Here is a 24,240-nt window from a genome sequence, read left to right on the forward strand (position 1 = left end):
ACAAATTTTCACCAAGATTATCTAAATTGCATAGATACATTAGTTGCCGGTGAGATGATATTGACGTGGAATCAACATGAAGTATGACTTGTTCACTTAACCTATCATGCCGTAGTCTTTAACAAAAATAGTTAATACAATGGTCATTTTGAAGGATGTATTACACTCTTAGGATATATTTGTCAATTCAAAAAAGTAGACAACTATTTTTACTCGTTCTTACCATTTTAAGGAACAATTTATCAATTCACTAAAAAAATTATGGAATGTCATAAATTAGAAAAAAAGGAGGTCAAAACAGGTGGTTTCTGTTTCCTTATCATACATTTATTCAGAGCTTCCATTTTGATTCAACTTTAATTTGTAATGTATCCATCAAATCAGTGGAAGTGTTCCCATGTCATTTCATTCATGTTGTTACTAATAACATTTGAGATGTCTTGTTACCCCAATCCCTTTCGGTATTCAAATGGGGCACATTGACAAAAACTTAAAGACATAAACATGATCAATCTTGCTCCTCAATCTAGACATAATTGTCAATAGAAGATTGTGATTTACTTTACTTGCATTGGTAATCGCGAGCCCCTCAGTGACTGAAATCATTCACAAGCTTGACCTCTTGAGTTAGTTTGGTTCTTGACATTGTATAAAACTAGCTGCAAAGATATTAGATATAAAATATATGTAAGTGGATACAATTGGATTCTGCATCCAAATTTAACAACTATGCAGTCACTTCACTAGTACTTTCCAGTTACTTGCTTTAGGTAAACTGAGTGCATATTTGGATTGATGATGAGTTTGGCATAGTTACTGTACTTTGTAACTTCAACAAAATTACATTGATAGTGATTTTGTCAAACCTATCGTGTACCCAAAGATACACTGAATCAATTGTTCGAAGCCAAATATTCCTTTCTACACCAAATAGAATCGAGTTAGCATAGCAAGTGCAAGTCGGTCAAAACATGTCTTTATAATTGGTCAAAACATTTGTTTGGTCAAAATGATTGTTAGTTGCTGAACACTTCTTCCAACTAAAAATGAAATATAATTGAGGTATGCAGTGGTTGAAAGGATGGGAGATTCCGAGCTAAGAGGATACGCCTTAAGTAAATCACAGCAACAAACAAATGTCTGAAGATAATAACAAACTATATTGAGAGAGGGTAAGATATCACTGAGATATAGCAGCCAAAGGATGATATATCACAACCTGTCTTTATTGTAAGGACAAGCATGAGTTGATGATGTAGCAGTATGGTTTCGTATGGCATCAAAATAGATATCTTTCACTATAATAATATCAGAGAGAGAGAACAGTCCAACATAACCACTAGAACCGTGGGTACGCATGTCAAAACATGTTTACCAGCTCCTTGATCAATAATTGCATCCACCTTTTTTTTTTCTCTCTCTCTCTCTCTCCCTCCATCACTTCCTTCTGATGCACTTTCCATGCTCTTCTATATAATGTTTGAAGCAGCAACAACTTCCCCTATGGGTAGCAAACCTGATTTTCATCACATGATGAGTTCTTCGATCTTTCTTTTATGCTGCTTTCTCACACTCTCTTTGTATTCCATCTCCCAACACACAAGCTATAGCTATTCTCTAGATTTTACACCAGCAAGGAAGTTGAGCATGTCAGCTCCTGAACATGACCACAACCACAAATTACATGAAACTCAGGTATGTTTGTCCCCTAATACATCAAGCGAATTTCCTCTCCAAGACTGCTCCTCCTTAGTGCATTCATACACCTTGAATTTACTGCACATGAAAAATCATGGATATCAAACATTTGCTAAAGATCGATTGACTCATATTCTATTTCATCATAATACGAGTTGTACGATCTTCATTCATCAGCAGATATCCTTTCAATGAGTGATTTCCTTGACTAAAGGAAATTTAGGTCCACCATGCCCCTTTCCTTATTGCTTCCATTTCATAACATGAATGTATAAAATGCAGGTATCGGATGAGGCAATGGAAAGCACTCCTGCTAATGCAGATTTCACAACACTAGAAATTACTGGCAACAGTTACAGTCCTCATGATCTTGTCTATCATACAGATTATCATGGAGTAACAACTCATCCAACTCCTAAGCATCCAAAACCATAGGCTGCAGATTTAATTTTGATTTGTGAAATATGCAGACATGTATTCTAGTTCTTACCAATATATAAAATGTAATGTGTGTGGGAAGAGGGAAAAAAAAAGTTTTGTTTATACACTGGACCTGATTACATGATTCATTTTGCTCATCTAGTTTGACCAATACATTGACACATAACTTGTAAGCCATATATAGTTCACAGAAACATAGAAAAACTGATGAGCTGGTCGCTAAGACGCTACTGATGTCAAGCATTCCACTAGGTGAATATGATCCAGTAATTCTTCGCCAAAGAAGGAAAAATTGAAATAAAATTAAGAAAAGAAAAAAACAGTATTACAATTTATCATGAAGTGAAAGCATTCCATTAATATATTGTCTTCTTGTTTTCTTATATTTCTGAAGAAGCATCATGTGACGAGTTACAACATCCTCAAATACCACCTCACTACAAAACCTAGACTTCACATTTAGAAAAGCAGCTTCTAACTTGTCCTTGTGTTTGGCACACAAAGAGCATAAATCTTCAATATTGAAATATTTTTCTGTGTTGAATCCACTTCTGGCTTCTTTTTCCATATGAAGAACCTGAAGCCATCGGACTTGCTCAAATGGATCTTTATTTTTCTGAATTGCAACCTCTATGTTACTCAGCACTTCTGAAAATCTACATTCATTACATATTTTGTCAATCAAGTGGAGAAAAGTCGTTCTCTGCTTCTGAATAAGCCTATGATAAACATCTGGCGGCAAGGAAACTGCAGCAGTCAAGCATGCTTTCCGAAAAGTAGGATTAGAAGCGCAAATAATCCCAATGGCAACATGTAAAAGATTCACAGACACAAGATCAAGTTTTTGAGACAGAGAATTAATGCAACCATAACACGGTCTTCTCTGGTTTTCATTCCAGCAATGAAGAGCAAAATGAGCTACTCCTTCCCACCTGCATTTATAATGATATAGAATGAGCGAAACCAGATATCTAAATCACCATAAAGATAACAAGTTTCTTTAACATGTGCTACAATATTGTGAACTCTATGTAGCCAGTTCAATCTTTCATTTGCAGTGATGCAGTTGCTCCATTAAGAAATTGTCCGCCCCTATAATGCTTAAGGTCTCTTCAATCGCCTCACCCAATTGCAAGTACAATTACCAAATTGAATTCAAACATAACATAAATCTAGCAATCAAATACAATTGAAGTAAAAGAAAAATCAAATAGAAAAATAAAAATGATAAATTTATAGGAAGACGTAATGGATAAATAATCTTCCCAAATAAAAGAAACCTAGTCATAACATATCTCTCATAACATAAACAAACATAGTAAGTCAAAGTTTCACTCTCTTCATGCGGACTTGAGGACAACAAACCAGCACGAAGATGAAAGATTGATAATATTACACACATCCTTATCAGTAGGGTAATAATTGAGGTAGATTAAATACTATAAAAACTGGTCCATGAATCAGCTTTCCATAAACATGGGTCGCTGAAAGCTTGGCCCGGTGTCCTGCAGACACACTTGTCTAATTTTTAATAATTGATTTTAGAGTGGGTCACTCCACATGCATAGTTTCAGTTTTCTGATTCAAGAAACATCTATCAAATGATTTTTTAATCATTCAATATAAGTGCTAAAGCAGCTATATACAAGAACAACTTAAAGGGAAAAAAAATTAAAAATAAATGGAGAATGTTAACTAGTGCCCCCGGGGCACTGGTTAAGCACCAAAAGAAGGAAGTTTTTGTTAAAAAGTAATGTAATTATTACTTGATTAAAAGTGACAGTTTATAGTTCCAAGACAGAAAATTCTATTTTTGGATTCCTTAACCAGTGCCCCGGGGGCACTGGTTAACAAGACCCAAAATAAATTTATTCATAATTCTTGGAATCAACGAAAATCTGAAAAATAATTGCTAAGGAACAAGAGGTACGCCCATGATTATGGCCATCATACAGAGACTGATGGACCTAGAAGTACCAATTAGACAAAAAAGACGAGCTTTGACTAGATAGGAAAGAATACACAAAAAGATGTAATGATTAGTTTTTTTTTTTTTTTTTTGGTTTCCCAAAGGTTCCTTCCACTAGAGATAATACCATTTGAGGCATATTGGGCATTAAATGTGGGTACTTCTCCCAATTGGGAATCAAACCTTGGTTCACTACATTGTGGGAGTCTATAGGATTGTCGACTGAGCAATGTAGAATTTTGTTTTCAGAACATCTCTTATTTATTTTTACACTGAGAGAAGAAAAACGGAAAATATTAAAACATGCTTTTGTTCCCTGCAAATATATAACTTTTTGTTTATAGTCCCTGTAAATTTTATTTTTTTAATCCTTGCAAATAAACCACTTTTATCTTTTGTTCCTTGTTATTTTGTTGTAGTCCATGAAATATTTGTTTACGTTTAACTTGATCCCTATATGAGGTACAAAAGAAGTAAAATGAATATTACACACATAATACAGAGACTAATTCCAAAATAAACAACTAAAACAAGATAACAAGGATCAAAAGAAAAAAGTTGTATATTTGCAAGGATTAAAAACTTAAATGAAAAATTTGAGACTAAAACCAAAAAGTGATATATTTGCAAAGACTAACAATATATTTAAGCCAATTGAAATTATATTATCTGAGCATTTGCGAAATCACATGTTGTGAGAATTAAAATATGAACTAACTGGTGCCAATTGGCCATTTTCTTTCTAGGCATATCTACATGCTAGCCTCTAAATCAGTAATAGGTAGGATATTGTAATATCATATTAAATCAAACTAATCTCCATTGTAGTAATATTAATAATACTTATTTTTTTTTCAATAAGGCAAGAACAAATGACATAAAAAAGAGTGGCTCCCAACTAAATTGGTCCCCAACTCTAATCTTTTGCCATATGTTCATAAATATATTAATAATACTTATAGTAAACAAATGCAAAGCATTGGACTAGGAAAAAAGAGAAAAGTCAAAATCACACTAGATAGGGGAAACTGCCAAGACTAAGATTTACTAATTTAACAGAAAATATTTCTGAAGGATTTTCTGATTCTCCATATATATTATCCATCCTATGTTCGGTGTACTTTCTTTCCTGATTTTCTATTTTGAAAATTGAAAGTATTTCCAGAACAAATTCAAGCAATCCATGAAATTCAAAAATCCTCAGCAACAAAAAGCCTTATTTTTTACATCGGCCACTGTCCACACATTGATTTAGCATCCACTGTCAATGGAAGACATGCACCGGAAACAGACCACTTAATCCAACGACCAATTGCTGGCATGGCATGTCTCCTTTCTCCAGTGGATTTACACATAAGTGCTTGACTACAGGGACAGACACCGTCTAATTTACTACACTCAATACTTGTTACTAGCCTGTGTGCACACCAAATGTGAAAGTTTTATGCTGAAACCATAATTCATAGTTTTGCAATTAAAAGCATTTTCGTCAACATGAAACGAAGGGACCTGCAAACATCTACAAAACCAGTTATGAACTGAGCTCAGAGTAGTCAATAGCGGTGCTATAGCAGCCGCGTGTAGCGGCGACAAACCGCTACGATAATCATCGTAGCGGTGCAGAATCAAATATCGGCCGCTTCAGCTGCTATAGTGGCGGAGCAGAGCGTAGCTGATAGCGGCCGCTTCAGCCGCTATTTGATTTTAGAAGGAAATTTCCAAATTGACCCTATTTTTAAAACCTTTTTGAGAGCATTTTGGGGATTTTGTAAACCCTAACACTTTTCAACTCTTTCTCTCTTCTCACCTGCCCCACAAAACACACTCTTCTACCTTCCAATTGATAAACACGCCATGGGGATCTCTTCTCTCTTTCTCTGTTCTTTTTTTCCTTCCTCTGTTACTATTTGTTTTATGGTTTCTCTTGTTTTATGATTTTTTATTTGTTCCTATGTCCTTTGTTTTTTTGGTGTTTTGATTTATTAATGTTTCATGAGATTTGAGTGTTATATTTAATTTTATATTAAATAGAATTTTGTTTATACTTTAAAGTATTATTAGTGTAATATGTCCAAAAAATCATCAAATATCGGTGACCGCTTTTTGGCATACCGCTATACGCTATCCCACTTTTGGGATTTGCCGCTACGCGCCGCTATCCAAGATTGACTACTATGACTGAGCTTTTGCTGATTTCTTTACACAGGTTTTATCCATTATTCTTCATCAAGGAATTCTTCATGAAAGATTCAGAACGACTTAAAAATGTTGTAAATTATTTTCCTTTTCTTTTATCTTTACATTTCAATAACTACTTTATCAATCACATGATAGAAAGGAAAGGCCAAAATACCCATTCAAAATTCTATACAATTGATTTGCATACTTGCACCCAACATCCTGAGCGAGAATGAAATTTACACAAAATATAGACACTGATTGTTTATCTACCTATAGCTCCCTCAGTCCCTTATCATTGAAAAATATTCACTTTAGAGTTCGATTCTACTTACGAATAATACATACACATGCAATTATGGCATAGTTGCAGAAAGTCTAAAGTTTATGAAACATGAAAAACTATGTATTTTCCTTTTTTATTAATTTGTGTATCTTCCTAATATGACTGCATTTATGTAATAGAACTTAAAATGTATATGAAAAGGAAAATAGACAAAAAAGGAAAAAGAAAAGGGACCATGGTAAACTTAAGTAAAGCTTACTGCAACCATTAAAAAAAAATGACGTTAACATTTACTTACTCAAAAGCAGGTTCAACCTCAATACTGAGTGTAAGGTGCAACGAAAATCCAGGAGAACCATCTTCAACACCATAATTTGTATAAGCCTCATGTGGAAAACCTCTGGGAATATACAATACATCACCCTCCTTGAGAAAGAACTCTCTTCTTACAGCTTTTGTACAGTCAACATCGGAACCACAGAGACTATCGTATAAGTGAGGTAACAGCTGACCGGGTCGAGAAAATACTGTCCACTTCTTGGAGCCAAAAATCTGGCAGACAAATACACAGTGATCATCAAAGTGACGGGCCAACCCTTGCGAATTAGCTGGTGTTAAGTATAAATTAGCACCTACTGAAGGTTGGCCAAACATAAGTGCTAATGTATCGGCAATAGAAGCAATGCGCTGATATCGAAACTCGAGACCACGCAGGGCAACAGTATAACCCTCTTTATAAGCTTGCTCGCACTTTAAGACATCTTCATTAGTAAAATACAGAGGTTCCTTATGGCATTCCGGATGAAAGTAATGTGTCTCTTTTCTGGATTGGCTCTCGGTTTTTACAACCCGTATATCCTGCTGGTAGATTATACGACAACCTAGTCTATCTTTTACCTCATTTAGGAAATTGAGGATGTTTTGCTCCTCTGAAGCAATAGGAAAACAAGACACGAGATCTTGAAGGATTGAATGAAGTAGGAAAGGAACACTCCCGTTCCAGTTCAAAGATTGTATAAATGGGCTAAACATATCATTCACGTTGTGATCCTCCGATGTCCTTGTTAGAAGAAAAGGTGAAACTTCCCAATAATTTGAGAGAAAATCTTCAAAACAAGAACCACTTGAACCAAAAAGACCTCTTTGGACCACTTCAAATGGCAAAGAGACACTAAGTTGTGAAGCATTAATGGAAAGCCTAAAGATGCTTTCAGCAAGATCACTAACTCCAACATTACTCTTACAAACACGTCCTTCTACATTAGATTTCACATCACCTCTAATCACCAAATGATGAGTAGCATTTGCCCTTATCTCTTTTAGAAGGCTCAGGAATGCTTCAGAAACACTTTCGGGGATATTATGTAGTTGCTCAACATTACAGGCATTGATAAGAACAACAATTGCACTGAGCAAAGCCCCTGATAGTTCATCTTCCCTAATCCCAATCTTAAGAGAGTGAAAACTTTGATTTCCCTCAGACAATAAACAAACAGATTGCACGTGCTTAAAAACCTGAAGAAACACAGACCTAAGGAAATTTTCAATATATCCAAAACAACAGATTTTCAAGTGTAAGATTTTACTTAAATAGTTTACTTTTTCCTATACAGTGATAAATTAAAACAGCATGTTAGAAATAAAAGCTTTGCACGTTAGGGCTTTGTTTGGATAAGCAGCTTAATTAAACACTAATAGCATAACTTAATTAAAAACTTATCGTATAAGTGTTTATGTTAGAGCTATTTCTATAACAAAAGTTGTTTGGATTGACCTATTTAAGCTTACCTACTTACATAAACGACTAATGACATGTTCATAAGCTGTTGTCAACTTATTTCTATAAGCTCCCTATGATAGTTTATAAAAACAACATATAGCTTATACAAAAACAGTTTGAATTCATTTTATCCGTTGTTGTAGAAATAGCTTATACATAATAAACTGAAATAATTCAATCTAAAGAGAAGCTAAAAGTAAATGCAATAGCATATAGCTTACATTAGTTTGTGCAAGGCAAAGAAATTGAGAAGTTGATGTTGACCGAAAGCGGTGGTGGACAAATCCAAAACAGCATTGCAAGCAGAGAATAAAACTTTCCTATCGGGATTCTCCAAAAGCGAGATTAATCCCTTAATGGTTTCGGAATCCGAAGCAATTTCTTCGTTGATTTCGAGGGAAACGAGGGAGGCGGCACCGATGATATCTGCGGCGCGGCGTGCGATTGGGGAGTGTGTGGAAGATAGGAGAGTTGGAAGTAAAGCGAGGATTGGTGTGACGGAGGAAGATTTGGAGAGGAGAAGAGAAGATTGAAATTGGAATAAGCATTTTTTGATGAAGGATTGGTTGGGGTTGGAGTTTGAGTTTGAGTTTGAGAGAGATGCAAGTAACAGAGCGAATAGGGTGTTGGGATGATTGGAGAGTTGGGATTGAGAGGTTGAACAAGAGCGTTTCCTTTTCTTTTTTTTAACGCCGTCAGATACAACAACTGCATCACGCTTCTTCATTCTTCTTGCTTGGCTTGCAGATACTCTGTTCTGTTCTGTTCTCTTCTTCTGCTAACGCACGTTCCGGGGGGGGGGGGGGGGGGGGGGGGGGGGCAAAAAGCAACTATTCGAGAGTTGAGATTTTTTTTTTTAGGCAAAATGTTTTTAAGTTATATGTGTATTTAAATATTAAATTGTTTTTGTTATAAATTGGTCTTTTTAAGTTTTAAATTTTTTACAATATTATTTTATTTTTAAATCAAATTCAGTTAAGACATGTTTACGTGAACATTTAATGTTAATTTAATATGTCTAAATTCACCATCCTCAAAATTGAAGTTCATATGTATATTATTTGATCTTGATTTGAAAAAAATTTAATCAATTATTTGGTTTATATATTGTTGATGAATTATTTATCTCTAAAATTAAGCTTGAATTAAATAATAATAATAATAATAATAATAATAATAATAATAATAATAATAATAATAATAAAATGTGTTTAACTAGTCATGTTTGATGTCATAAGCATTTTTAGACCTACCAACTTAATGTTAAATGGTCCATAAACACTTTATAGTGAAGTTGGTTTAAAAATGAGTTACAATATAATAAATATTTCTTGTTCAAAAAAAAAATGATCCATTATATCTAATTCTATGTTACAAAAAATAAATTTGTAAAATATTGATCAAAATTATTCATTATCTAAATGACTTGTAGTAACATGTTTGCAGTATTTATATGGTGGATTTGACGCTTTAGAAATGATTATACTCTTGGTGATATGCAATGGAATATCTCATAATGTCCTTCATTTTGTAGACATCATACACACCGACATTACTTGTGTTAATATTTAGAATCACATTTATCATCGGATTGTTAAGTGAATCTACCCTCAAGATGAATGCGTAAAGTTGCATGTTGACGACAGTTCTGGTGCTTCGGTGACATTGGATGGTAAAGTTACATCTGATTTTTTTTTTTCCCTTTTCTTTCAAAGAGCCTAATGATCAAGCTCTCACACTTCAGAAGTGAAAATTTGTTGATTTGAACTCATTCTGACACATCCCTGAAAATTTGTTGATTTGAACTCATTCTGACACATCCCTGGAATTCATGTATTACATTTAATTTGTTGACTTTTAATTAGTTGAATGCACAAATATTAATGAAATATTTCTATTTTAAGATTGCTTAATATGTGCTCTTAGGGCACAAGTTAACATGACCCTATAAGTTATAGCTACAAGACTGTATCTTATTTTAATTTGAACCATTTATCATATGATTTTGTTGCCAGTTCATGAACAATTCTGATTCGTGTACGTGAAGTATTGATCAGCTGAGTGATATGTTTGCGTATGCTTTGTGGCCATGTATGAAATGCATGGATCAAAGCAGGGTGGATAACCAGCTAGTTCCTATCCACCACTATATATTGCGCACATTTTTTGTATAAAATTGCTTTTGTTGTTCTCAACATGATATGAGCAGGTATTGTATCTGTCGATATCCATGGTTTTCAAACTATCCATGGTTAACTTCATTAAGATTAATTTCTGTTTCCTCACAGTTTCAACAGAAGCAGGTAAGAAACACAAGAATTTCAGGATAGTGCCACCACATACATTAGCCTTCTCCAAACACAGTTTGTAACTTCGCTTATATAGTTTTTCTCTATTACATCACACTCCTGCTTTGTATAAACATGCATCTACCAGCCACCATGTCAAGTACCATTTCAACCAATTTAATATCAATATTTTCTTCAAGTGATGTTGTAGGAATGATGAGGGGAGTTCGATTAGAGGCTGAGAGATCTTAATAGTTGTATAATGTTTATCGATGGTGGTGGCTTGTGATAAAATACTTTATACTAGTAAAGATACCGTGCAAGATTGTACTGACGCTGAGAAGAAAAAATGGCGGAAAGCATAGGTGAAACATATTAGGTGTGAAATCCCGCCACATGTGATTGGGGAGAATACTTTTTCCTAGATTCGATAGATAGACTAATATTAAATTTTCAATTTCCTGTATGGGTCTCGTTAGGGGCACTCTTTGAGGATTCAAAATTAAGAATTATTTGTTAAAAAAGTCAAATATTTCAATTTACAATAGATTGATTGCATAAATTATCAACAAAAAAAAAAAAAAACTTACTATTTAAGGTTCTTTAAGAGTGTCATAGGGGCACTCATTGGCATTTCCTTTCCTTAATAGTAATCTAAGGTCCCCCAGAGGTACTTGCTGGGAATAAAGAAACAGGGAGTGCCCTGCAGGCCTACACAGGGGCCGGCCTGATGTATTGTAGACAGCCTTTGCTTAAATTGGAGCCTAATCAGACATTGCATGAACCATTAAATGACAAGCATACACAATACAGATGTATAAGAATAGGAGGTGTGCAAAGGCCTCTCAAACATTGCCCTTCTATCAAATGGAAAAAAATAGTATACTATTACCCCTTAGCCTCAACTTTATAAGTCAGAGAGAGGCAACTTAACATAATTTTGATGCCAGTAGTTGGCAGAGTGGACAAAGTGAATAGGCTACAAATTTAATAATTTGACTTCAACTATGAGTTATGTGCAGAATACTCCTGAATTTGATCCTATTGATATGAATTCCGTAACTGAACAAAATGTGCATATTCAATCCTTACCAGGGAATATGATTCACATGCTCGGATTGTCAATATGCAGTAGTAGAATGCAGGTTTTTGGGTGTTCAATTCAAAGACATGATGTTGCTGACCCGTAGTTGATGAGTTTCTTGAATTTTAACAACCCAAAAATCAAATAAGGAATAAGATGCTCAAAATTTTGCATCTTTCAAAGATTCTTTACAGCATTTGCTATAGGGAAAGGAAGATGAGGTGGATTCCATAAGTGAAATTACCTTAAAGTTATAAAGCAAATTGAGCCATCATAATCAGCTAATAAAAACACTAAAAAGATTTCAAAGCATGAAGATTGGTTCTTCATTCTATAGAGCAGTATAAAATCTTATCAGCTGTAAATGTATTTGTTCAGGAAGATTGATTCTTCATTCTAATTAGCAATATAAAATTTTAGCAGCTATAATTTGTAAATATATTTGTTCAGAGCATTTGTAGTGAATGTAAATATACATTAGATGCAACGCAAGGCAGAACAAATAAAAAAAAGGCAACCATAGAAGATCAACATCTATACATAAGGATGCTACTGGAGAAAACTATACAGGAGGTATGTTAGAGAAAGAGAAGCCTTTGTATCCCTTGTAAGCATAATATGCAATCCGTGTATAGTAGAAACCTGGTATGAACAAGATTGATCCCAGTATTGCAAAGAAGAGACCTATAAATCATTCAATAACAAAAATTGATCAAAGACAACAACAAAACCTAAAATAATTAATATTAGTCTTATGCTCAAGTCTAGTGAATTATCTGGTGAAATTGTTTTCATCTGAATTCATCTTTTTTATTATTAATTTCTAATTTCTAATAATAAATAAATCACAATCCAAGAAATTTTCTGAATCAATTGTCAAAGCAAAAACAAAAGAAACTTAATTCTGAATCAAGGAAAGAACGATTGAAGGGAAAAAGGGGTGGATGTTAAGTTACCGTGAGCAGTGTCACCGCCGACGTGATTGTAAGCCATGAGAGAACCGATGATGATACCTAGGGTTCCGAAAACGAGAAGAGCGACGGCGAGAGCGATCTCCTTGATCGGTGGTTTGTTATTCGCCGTGTATGATGTTTCCATCATCATGTCTTCATCGGAAATCGAGAATGCGTGATCTACGTACATTTTTTGAACTCTCTCAGATTATAGGTTCAGCTCAAGTTTTTTATGAATTCAAGTATCGTATGCGTGTGTTGATTGATTTATGCTTTCTTTTGCTTTGATTTATGACTTTGTCTTCAAGTTTCACTTTTTAGAATCCGTACACTATATATATATATATATATATATATATATATATATATATATATATATATATATATATATATATATATATATACTAGTTTAGAGACCCACTGTTGCCCGGGTTAGATATTACTCCCTCCGTTTCAAAATGAGTGTCGCTTTAGCCAAAAAAATTGTTTCAAAATGAGTGTCGCTTTACATTTTCAATACAACTTTAATTTTTTTTCTTCCAACTTTACCCTCTCCAACTTTTCTCTCACACAATTTTCAATGCAACTTTAATTTTGTCTTTTTCTTATAAAGTAAGGGCAGTTTAGTAAAAGCGTTATATCCAATGATTATTTCATTCTATTTCTTAGTCTGTGTGTCAAAGCCTAAAGCGACACTCATTTTGAAACGGATGGAGTAAATAAGTTTTATAAGTTTGTGTGCACGAATACACGTGTCACTATATTAGATTGAATTTATTTAAATTTACAATTATAATAATATCATAAAAATAAATATAAATGATGAGATGAATGTCCAATGCAAGAATAAAAAGTGTAACAAAATCAATAATGAATTAGTCCAAGTGGTAAGAGTTTTGGGTCCCTTTAAACATGTGGTCATGGGTTTGTTTCGTGGCCCATGCGTATGAGAGAAAAATCGATTGAAAGGGAAGAAAGTGGTTGAAATATATATATCAAAGTATATGTATTAGAAAAAATAAAATTGGTGTTTGACAAACCTGAAGATGAAAAAATGTTAGATGAAAAGAAAGTTTGAGGATTCTGCTTGTTCTCAAAATATGTAAATATGTGATTAACGAAAATTAATTTATTTATTGTTAACATTTGAATTAGTATATGTATGAGAACTAATCGAACTTTTTTTTATTAAAAAAAAAACTAGTCGAACCTTTTTTTCCTCAAACATGAAAACTAATTGAATGATATAGTGCTAAAAGATTAGTAATAACTAATTGAAGCTTCTTTTCCTATAAACAAATTGGAGTATTTTAATCATAAAATAAGATCGTATATGTAAACTTTGCTGAAAGTATTATGTGTAGTTTCTTGAGATATTTCTACTACATAAAATATTAGAAATTCAATAAAAATTTAAAGAAAATGTTGAGTGGATAAGATCAAAATTTATAGAAAAAATAATAAAAATATTGAAAATGAATGTGGAATAAAAATTTTTACTTTATATATATATACTATTGATTTGCCCTCAATAATCAATCTTATACAAGATTTCAACAAAGGTCTACATTATTAAAGTATTTTTGTTTTTGAAAGAGCGTTATTAAAGTATTAAATCTTTAAAAATATAAGGCTAAAATAGAGTACTTTTTAAGAAGATAAATGTAAATGTAAATGTAAATATCTTAATAAATAATCTAAATAATTAGGAAGTCTAAAGTTTATTTTTGTCTCTTTATAATTTTTTGGCTTAATTACACTTTTGGTCCTCGCATTTTGACCAGCACAGAAAAATGGTCATGCCTCTTTCAAATCGAACAAAACTGTCCTAAACTATCATGTTTTTTGCAGTTTTAGTCCTACCTCCTATTTTCAACTCCAGAAACACAGAGAAATGACAGTTTTAGGCAGATTTAGACCTACCACCTATGCTCAACCATGAAATAAACAAGGAATAAAGCACGTGGGTACAAGGAATCTACTCTATTCAGCACAGTAACCAAAAAAATCTAATTTGAAACATATCTTAGAAATTAGGTTTTTTTGGTTAGTGTGTTGAATAAAGTGGATTCCTTGTACCCACCTGTTTTATTCCTTGTTTATTTCATGGTTGAGCATATGTGATAGGTCTAAAACCTAATTAAATTACGAAATTAACTAAGGCAAATTAATTCCTCCCACACCATCTTCTAACAGAAGTTTCAGAGTAGAAGGAAAAGCATTGAAAAATTATAATATAAGAAAAAATATGTTTAGTTGACTAACATATCATAATACTAATGAGCCTCACGATACATGTGATAGACTGAAGTGCTTCAACCTAGATCGTGGATAAAAGGTTGGAGGAAGATATTTTAAAATGAACTTGAATTGACCATGCTAACAACAATTAGAGAATTCATCTAAAAAATGACATTTTTGACATTCAATTGATTTGTCATTCCTATTATACCGTGAAAATCCAGAGTTTCGTCCATTAATTAAGTCTATATTATCATGATAAAACCCAAGACTAAAAACTTACTCCAAACATCTCACAAGATGAGATCGTTTGAGAATTTTCAACCTACAGATATGGCTTGCATCTCAGGTTGTGGAGGTTTGGAAACAACAAATCATTTGTTCTTATATTGTGACACTTTCAGCTCTCGTTGGACTATTGTTTGCCGTTGGTTAAGTATTTATTCGGTTTTTCCTAGTGACATCAGACAACATTTTCTTCAATTCACTTCTATGGCGGGGTTGCCCAGATTCACTCATACCTATTTGAAATTAATTTGGTTTGCCTCTGGTTGGGTGCTTTGGAAGGAAAGAAACAACCGTGTGTTCCAAAATACAGTATCTAATCCTTCTGTCCTAGTAGAACAGGTCAAATTAAATTACTTCTTATGGTTGAAATCAAAACAGGTGACTTTTAGCTATAGTTATCATGATTAGTGGACAAATTCGCTTCTTTGTATAGGAGTCCACTGGTAATTTGTGTTGTTTTGGTGGTGTTTCCTTGTTTTGGACACCTTGATCTTGTAAATATTTTTGGGTGGTTCTCCCTTTGCACACCTTGTACGGGGTGAATCATTAGTGTTCAGGGGCGGACCTGGGCTTGGCCCGGTGTGGCAAGTGTCACACCAGCCCAGGCCCAATTTGTTTTAAAAAAAAATAATAATTTTGATATAGGAATAGAACAAACCCAGTAACACGTACACACTTTTCTTTCCTTTCCTTCTACACACGCGCACAACACAACCCCAAAGCCAACAATTCCCCAAACTGAGCGCCACCACCCACCGGCCTTGAGCCCACCACCGACGTCGACGCCGTCCACCAACTGCAGTCTGCAGCGCAGCACCACTGCACCAGTTACCAATATCTCTATTTTAGGTCATCTCACTTTTTCCTTCTTTTTTATAAACTCCCAATTTTTGCTCAATTTTGATTACTATATTGAAATTGAAATTGATTTTAGTTTTTAGGTTTTGGCTACAATATTATTAGGATTTGGAATTTTGTTTTAATCTGGATGATTATTGTATAATTTTTAGCTTCTGATTTTGAAACTGTTATTGGAGTAAAATTGAAATTGATCTCTATTTTGCAAAGGTGATTGAAATTGTATAATCTTGTTTTAGCTTCTCAAATCAATTTTTACTGTGTAATTGACTTAGGATGGTTATTTAGATAATTCAATCTTCATGTATGTACTCCAAAATTGATTTTACCTTTCAAATGTCTCATTTCTTGTTTTTTCAACAAATGGAAAATAGAGCATTTTCTTAGTAATTTTGGTTGCAGTTTTTAGTATAACTTCTTATTAAATTTAATATTATTTGAGAAAAAAATTGTGCCCCAATGATATTGTTAGTCCAGGTCCGCCCCTGTTAGTGTTAATATTATATCTCATTTTAGTTTGTTCAAAAAAAAAAAAAAAAAAAGTTCAGGGAACATTTTGCACATAAGTGCAAAACTTCTTCAGGGGTATTTGCAAAACGTCAATAATTTGACGGAGGGATAAATCGATTAACGTTGTGAATTTTTCAAGGAGTAATTGAAGTTTTGTTAATCTCAGCGAGTAATTGTTGACGAAACTTACAATTTTAGGGATAATTGCCTATTTAATGAGATACATTGATCATTTTCACAACCAGTTGCATAATGGTAATTACCATGGGCTGAAGTAGTGGAAAAAAGGAGAAAAAGGGCAAGAAAAAAAATTCAGACCCTCTCTTCCCTTCTCTCTCGCGATCTGCACTCACCCAAAATTCTTCATTTTTGACACCTTGAAGCTTGCATGTGTCATCCTCCTCTTTAATTTCTCCTTGGAAACAAGGTAAGTGAAAAGAATTTCTTCCCCCTCTTTTCTTCCTCTCAAATCCGAACCTAACCCTATTTTTACCCAATTCCAATTTCTTCAATTACATGGAATTAAAGCCTTACATGTGTGATTTTCCATGTATTGAACATGAATAATGGGCGTTGTTTGAAGCTGAAGGCTTGGAGAAGAACAAGGAGCTATCTTGAGCACTTTTGAAGCTATTGGAAGCTAATTTGAGGTGGGTTCCTTATTTTAAGTTGAATTTGATTAGGTAAGAGCTGGACTTGTTGTATAGTAACCATGGGTTGAGACAGACATGCATGAGGAAAATAGGTTGTCCCCTAGAAATTCTTATGTTGTGTTTAGTTAGTCATAAGTCTTTGAGACTAATTAGTTAATTATATGAACACAATTAATTATATGAACACAATTATTTTATCCCAATTACAAATAACTTTAGGAGCTACTCAAGTTGGAGAAACCAAGTATTAAGTGGTATAGGAAGAATACAATAAGTTGAAAGTAGAAACTTATGAAATAGAATAATTGATTGTATTGTTAGTAATTTATAAGAGTATTCCTCATCGGTTTATACATTAGATTCTTCAGGTGAATTAATGAACTGATTAAGTGTGAAGTTAAGTCATGATTGAATTTGATGAAGAATTCTTACTTCATTGAGAATATGGAAATTATAATCATATAACTTGGAATGATTCTGTCATGTATAATACAAAATAATTGACTAAATTGTTCAGATGCTATGGTCCTATGACACAGTTATGAGACTGAAGGTTTATGAGACAAGTTAAATAAGGTGCTCGTAAGTTTCCATGGTTAAGTAACAAATAAATGTGAGATTAGAGTCGGTGGTGGGTATTGATTTATTATATCTAACGCGTTGCCGACATATGAAGCAATATTGGATACGTCTCACATCCAATATTGTCCGTAAAATTTACAAGATAATAATTGTTTGTTCAACCTTATCTATTCATGGATCATTATGTTATGAACGTCAATTATACTTTTATGTAAATTATTTATGGATTATGGTGTTACCTGAAAATTGATATATATGTTAGGAATGACAGAATTAGAGGGCACTTATGGTTTAGTAGGAATCCACTGAGACAAGTAGGTCTCACCCCATTCTTTTTATTTTTAGACAGGTAAAGGCTGGTGCGGACTTAAGGATTGGCATCTTTAAGAGTAGACTGGACTAAATTTTTTTAGATTCAATTTTGTAAAATTTATTGTTCATGTACACCCTGAAATAAAATGTACCTTGCAATTATGTTTAAGGCAAGGATTTAATTTCCCCTGTAATTCGACTCTGTTGTTTAATTTTCCAGTATCAAGTTGTAATGTTATGTATAATATTCTAGAAAATTATACGGGCATTACACACTGTAAAATTGTTAGTCTCAATCGTGTTTTTTATCTATGTAGCTGTACCACTGGGTGACTTGATCCTTTTACTTTTCGAATCACATCATCAACATATCGCATTTATCACATCGCTTTCTCTTATGAAATTAATATTTTCAGCCTGATATTCAATTTTTGTTTCTTTCCTTGCTTATGATTGATATATGAATTATTATTTATGGAATTGCTAAACATTGCAGGAATGGGAATTAGTAAAACAGAAGTAAACTTGAAGAGATTGCTTGCAGCTGCTCCTCAGCAGCAAAACCAGGCAAAACTTGTACATGTAAGTCTGAAAGTAAACCCTGACTATTTATTGTAGAGTAATCAGTATCATGTCAGAAGAGGAATCTTGGCACAATAGTTGAAGTTTACGCTGTGTGGTTAGGATGTCACAGGTTTGAGTTATAAATTCGACCTTTTTGCAAATACGCAAAGTTGCCTGCAATAGATCTAAAATAGACCCGACCCTTTGATTTTGGACCCCATTACGGCAGTTTCTTTATAGCACCAAGTTGCCTTATTTTAGGTTTATGTTGGTCTCAAGTGACTATAATTTATTTGCTATTTTATCAAGTAAAGTTCTATTGATTTAATCATTTGATTAACTCTTGAAAAGAAAAGCTTACTAATTTGTTGACTCTGCAGTATGTTGCTACTTTGCGTGAACAACTGGAACAATTGGCTGATGAGAAGACTCCAGAAGGCTTGCCAAGGTAGTAAGTCTCTTTATTTACATTCTCGTATACATAAAATATCTAGGAATTATATGGGAGACTACAGAGCTTTAGTGTTTCTATATAGTCTGCCATCTTTAAAGCTGTCAATTCTTACTCTTAATTTTATGCAAGTTTCAAAAGAAAATTACTTATTCCCTTATTCATCATTGAGAGTCATATAAAGAAGGACTTATAGCCAGAGTTGGTTTGAAAGATATAACCGACCTGTTAAAAATTCAAAATATAAAGGAGTAAAGTAAGGAAGAAGAAACAATCTTCTTATCAAAATCTAAATTCAAAAAGTAGGTACACAATCAAATCCTAAAGAACTAATCATTAATTCCTAAAATACTTCTACACCCTCAAGAATTTCAAAATTAGCTAGGAATAGTCTTTTGGTCAGGATATTCATATTTGCCTCTTGTTGTACAGTTGGAATAAATGGCATACAAGTAGCTTCATCATCTATCTTTTCCTTTATTAAATTTCTGCCAACTTCCACATATTTATACGCATCGCTGGTTTGTCAAGAATTCTTTTTAGACATAACATCTCACATACTCCATAAGATGTATCTATATGTTCCACATCCATACTGCTCCTAGCTACCGCATTTTGTTTTATGCTTTTCCATTTAACTAAAACCCTGCGCAATAACCTCATGTAGACTTCCTATTCATGATAGGTCTTGTACAGTCGACATTTAAGTAGGCCTCAATGGTCTGCTGTGCGCTTTTTTGTTGAAGAAATGATATTTGGCTGGGACATTTCAAATTTTCTAAAATTCCATTACATATATTGTGTTAAGATGTTCTTCATGGGCGAATCTATGATCTGGCTAGCTAAACTCACTGCAAACGAAATACCAGGCCAATGAGTCATGCATCTTGTTCCCCTCAAGCTTTTGATCAAGGTCAATAAGAGTTTTTGCTGGCCTGCTAACACTGTACCATTTAAGCTTCTTCCTTCAAATCTCCATTTAGAAATCTATTCTTCACATGTAGTTGTTGTTGAGGCCTGCCAGATTTGCCGCTGGGCTTTGGAAAAACTTAACAAGGTTTGAGTAAAGCCTTTGGCAACCGATCAAGCTCCGTGTATTTCAAGATCCGGTACTTTCAAAGAGGATAAGATTTTTTCTCATGAATGAGCATTGTTTGGGTTTAAGCATGTAAATGTTAAGAATTAATACCTGGTGAAATTATAGGGATTAGATGGAAAATGAAAAGATTTCATTAAATATATGATTTTGAATAACTGCTGTAGTATAGAAACCTATTTCAAAATTTCTATATAATAAGTTCCAAGTCAAGAACAAGTTTAGATAAATTAGTGTAAGCTCAGCTGACCAAAATAGGTAACATAAAGGGCCCGTTTGTTTCAGATTTTTTTCAAAAAAAATCTATTTTTTCTTCTTGAAAAAACCACTTTTTTCATTTTTAAGTGTTTATTTAGGATTTTTAGAAAAATCATTTTATCAAAAAATTCTATTTTGACCCTAAAATGAAAAGCTATTAGGATTAGCTTTTCTCAAAATCTATTTTTTTTCAACAAGAAGAAGGTAACACATGTATAAGTTAAAACTCATTTTTTTTTTAAAAAAAAAGATTTTTATGGGTAGTAGGCAAACAAAAATAACTTCAGAATTTTTTTAAAATCTCTAAAAAAAAATCTCTAGATTCTTTTAACACAAAATCTATATTTTTTTTTTATAGCTGAAACAAACGCACCCAAAATCCTATCGCACCAATAGTACTAATATTCAAACCATGCTTAAAGGTTTTAGAAGACTGTGGTATATATATGGACTCCTTTATTTACAACGAGTTCTCTTTGAACATGTCTCTCAGTGAACATAAGCTTTACTGTTCCTTGTTTTTAATTCTTTGAGATGATCTTGCACGCATAATGATTACATTCAGTTTATTTCTTTTTCTCTCTTCTTAGATCATTGGTAACCCATATGATCTAAAGATGTTATATTCCTGCTATATGTTTATCTACTGAGTATCTGCATTCATTGATGTTTGTGTATGATTGATTGGTCATGCAGGATCTCAAAGGCTACGTTGAACGATTATTCAGAGAAGATTGAAGGCATTGCTTCAAAATTGGTTCATGTGGTATGTATTTGTTCGCTATTGTATCTTTAGAGATATTGAAATGCAAAGGGATCATTAGAGCAACTGACTAAACATTTGAGGTTCCTTGTTGCATCAATATAATGGGAAATTTCATTAACAAAAGGATGGAATTTGAGTATTTGAAATCTACTGGATATCACAAAATGGTTAATTTTATTTGTTTATACCTGTTTGTTAAAAGTAAAAACAGATTAATGCAGTTACCACGTGGTATAAGATTAGGATTGTATGAGGTGGGATGGCAAACAATTTTTTTAATAGGATTGTAAATAAATAAGCCCCATTTTCATCAATAAATATCTTAACTAGTATTTATTTCACAACATGATTGTTGTATCCCCTATCATAGCTTGCTCCAAGTCGTGTATGTATAGTAACAAAAAAATTCTATAGCCAGCCATGTCCTTTTCAGCCAAAAAAGTTGTTGTAAGTTAGTATTTGTTTATATATTTGCAATATATGAATTTCAAATACAAACTTTCTAAAATAAAAACTTTTTGCAATATATGAATTTCAAATACATACTTTTTTAAATAAAAACTTTGTACTAACTGAAAGGTGCGCAGATTGCATAAACTTAAGTCTGAGCCTCTGAGGTCTGCTTGGTTAAGCAGGTGTTAGTGGTAGGGTGGAAACTTAATGATAAAACTTCAAACCTGCTTGGTGTGACAAACATTAAAGAATGGCAAATATAAATATGCTCATTTTGATAGGTCACAGCAGAGAAGTACAAAAGAAAACCAACAAATTTGAGGCAAAACATTTAGATTAGTTATATGGATTAGCGCAGTTGAAACTATTTGGTGGTTATGGTTTAAAATGATAGTAGCAGGATTTTTAGCATGAATTTGGAGGAAAGGGCGATAGAACAGGATTCTGAATTATTGGTATTACAGAACTGACCATTAAGCTTAGTTGTAGAACGGGAAACCCATTGTTGAAGAGGAAGCCCCTAGAAGGAGATTTCTCTCTCTTTTATGTGAGGATTCTCTAAACCTTTGAAGCTTCCTTTTCTTACTCTATTTCTCAGCTCTATTGCTCGTGTGTTTGTAATGACTGGCTCAAATTCGTTTTAACTCCATCATTTTTTGCACACCTACTCAACCGAGTTTGGGTATGCTCCATTTAAGCAATGCTCAATTTAGTCCATTTAGGGGTTTGGATGCAAGACATGTAACCCCATTTAGTGATTGTCATATAACCATTCAAATTTTCAGTCTGACAGAGAAGTATCTGAGGACACTGAAAGAAATGTTAAAGAAAACCCTTCTGAAATTGAGGATAAAATGCCGATGTCGCCTTCTTCTGGGCTGCGAAGAAGGCCTGTGTAAGTTAATGTTAACCTTTTTCACTGCTACTTGTATTTTGTAGGCTGTTTTACTGTTACTCATCTGATTCATTGGACAGAGCTGCCTCGAGTACTGAAGATAGAGCACATGAGCCTGCTGAGACTGATCACTTATCATCTGTTAAACTGGATGCTGCAGGACATGCACATATTGAAAAGCACAGGTACACTTGATGTTTGTGTTATGATGAGTCAGTACTACTGCAATGAAGTGTCGATAACCTAAAAATCTTAGGTTCCTATGCATATTTCTTAAAAACAACAGAAGTATATTTGTATTTAGAAATAGAAAGGATTTTTTTGGTCAATCACTGGGTTATTATATTGTTGGTAACTAACCAGTCACCAAATGTTACTGAACATGTTGAAACTACTAGGGTGCTTTGTTTGCAACTTTATTTTATTCATCATTGACTTGTTTCAGGACGTTTCTGAATCATTATATTTTGATACCAATACTCTCGTAGTTGCTATTGAATTATATGCAAAAATGTATTAGATAGCTAATTGTTATTGTCATTTGTGTTTGCTCTCTCGCTGCTTTGCTTTTAACCATATGAATTGTTTTTTCACCGTTCTCTCAATTTTTTCACTTCTTTGTTGAAACTTATACTCCTCAGAAAGCTTCAAGATGATTTGACAGATGAGATGGTGGTGTTGGCAAAACAACTCAAAGAGAGTAGTCTCATGATGAGCCAGTCTGTGAAAAATACTGAGAAGGTCTGGTTCTCATTTTCAATCTCTCCTTCTCTAAATGGTTGTTATTAGTTGTATGAGTTGATTGTGCAAAATGTATCTCATTTTGGCAATGAGGGATTGTGGATGATGTTAATACATTGCGATGGTGGTCAATACAATCAGTAAAATATGTTTCTTATAGAATAATATCATATGAAATATCTCTTGTGAGGTGTTAATTAACCTAATGAGTGATGGATTGCTTGCAGATACTTGATTCTACTGAAGAGGCCATTGAGCATAGCTTGGCAAGCACAGGTCGTGTCAACGTTCGAGCAAACACAATATACTCAGAGAGTTCCAAGACTTCTTGCTTAACGTGGCTTGTGATGTTTGTAATGACGTGTGTGTTTGTCATGGTTATTCTTTTAATCCGTGTCACATAGGGTGCAGTAAACATTTCATGGGGTAAATTAAATTACTTCAAACATAGCTATTTCCATATTGTAAATTTTTCTTCTATTCAGATATTTACATTTTATAGAAGTTATATCATGCTGTGTTTTTTGGGAAGGACATGCAAATTGTTCTACTCCATTGGATAAGAACTGTAATATTTTCATCATATCAATGTATAGATTCATTCAAATAGACTAAATAAATAACTTTTACATAGCCAACACATGCTTGTTTAGTTGGTAAAGATTCAGCTCATATCCTCAAGGAGCAATCGGAAAACTTTCTTTCTAATCATTTAGGAGAATAATAGTAATTTTTTGACAGGAGAATACTAGTAATTTGTAAAGTTTGTCTTTACCCGTGAATTTTTAATTAAAAATGTTAAGTAGGAAACTACGGAGGGTATATTGGATTAGGAATTTGAATGATAATTTTTGACTAAAAATGTCACGTGATAATTTGTGTGTGATCTATTTTT

The 24,240-nt window shown here is 33.3% G+C and overlaps 4 protein-coding genes across 10 annotated transcripts; 2 read left to right on the top strand and 2 right to left on the bottom strand.

Annotated features, from left to right (window-relative positions):
- Window positions 1–386: 386 nt before the first annotated feature.
- Window positions 387–2,267, top strand: LOC146903033 (uncharacterized). Its single transcript, XM_085737305.1, has 2 exons — window positions 387–1,695; window positions 1,981–2,267. The coding sequence occupies exons 1-2, from the start codon at window positions 1,462–1,464 to the stop codon at window positions 2,131–2,133; spliced, it is 387 nt and encodes a 128-aa protein (XP_085593431.1). The 5' UTR covers window positions 387–1,461; the 3' UTR covers window positions 2,134–2,267.
- On the bottom strand, window positions 2,212–9,137 carry LOC146903034 (uncharacterized). The gene is made up of 3 exons (XM_085737304.1): window positions 8,574–9,137; window positions 6,871–8,103; window positions 2,212–3,071 (listed from the first exon to the last, which is right to left on the bottom strand). The coding sequence occupies exons 1-3, from the start codon at window positions 9,077–9,079 to the stop codon at window positions 2,465–2,467; spliced, it is 2,346 nt and encodes a 781-aa protein (XP_085593430.1). The 5' UTR covers window positions 9,080–9,137; the 3' UTR covers window positions 2,212–2,464.
- A 2,889-nt stretch (window positions 9,138–12,026) lies between these two features.
- Window positions 12,027–13,007, bottom strand: LOC146903035 (transmembrane protein (DUF872)). The gene is made up of 2 exons (XM_085737306.1): window positions 12,681–13,007; window positions 12,027–12,408 (listed from the first exon to the last, which is right to left on the bottom strand). Exons 1-2 carry the CDS (start codon window positions 12,865–12,867, stop codon window positions 12,287–12,289), a joined length of 309 nt encoding a protein of 102 aa, XP_085593432.1. The 5' UTR covers window positions 12,868–13,007; the 3' UTR covers window positions 12,027–12,286.
- Window positions 13,008–15,876: 2,869 nt separating this feature from the next.
- Window positions 15,877–23,965, top strand: LOC146903036 (uncharacterized). 7 transcript variants are annotated; one of them, XM_085737311.1, is made up of 10 exons: window positions 15,877–16,055; window positions 16,773–17,001; window positions 17,158–17,224; window positions 18,618–18,703; window positions 19,066–19,133; window positions 21,187–21,256; window positions 22,495–22,604; window positions 22,685–22,789; window positions 23,246–23,345; window positions 23,573–23,965. In XM_085737311.1, exons 4-10 carry the CDS (start codon window positions 18,620–18,622, stop codon window positions 23,747–23,749), a joined length of 714 nt encoding a protein of 237 aa, XP_085593437.1. In that variant the 5' UTR covers window positions 15,877–16,055; window positions 16,773–17,001; window positions 17,158–17,224; window positions 18,618–18,619; the 3' UTR covers window positions 23,750–23,965. The 7 variants fall into 7 exon arrangements, with proteins under 7 accessions (XP_085593437.1, XP_085593438.1, XP_085593433.1 ...); XM_085737312.1 differs by having other exon boundaries at window positions 17,164–17,224; XM_085737307.1 differs by having other exon boundaries at window positions 16,820–17,001; window positions 18,155–18,703.
- The last annotated feature ends 275 nt before the right edge of the window (window positions 23,966–24,240 follow it).

This window comes from Medicago sativa, chromosome 8, assembly GCF_051527215.1.
Source record: "Medicago sativa cultivar Bolivia chromosome 8, Bolivia_mono, whole genome shotgun sequence".
Lineage (NCBI taxonomy): Eukaryota > Viridiplantae > Streptophyta > Magnoliopsida > Fabales > Fabaceae > Medicago > Medicago sativa.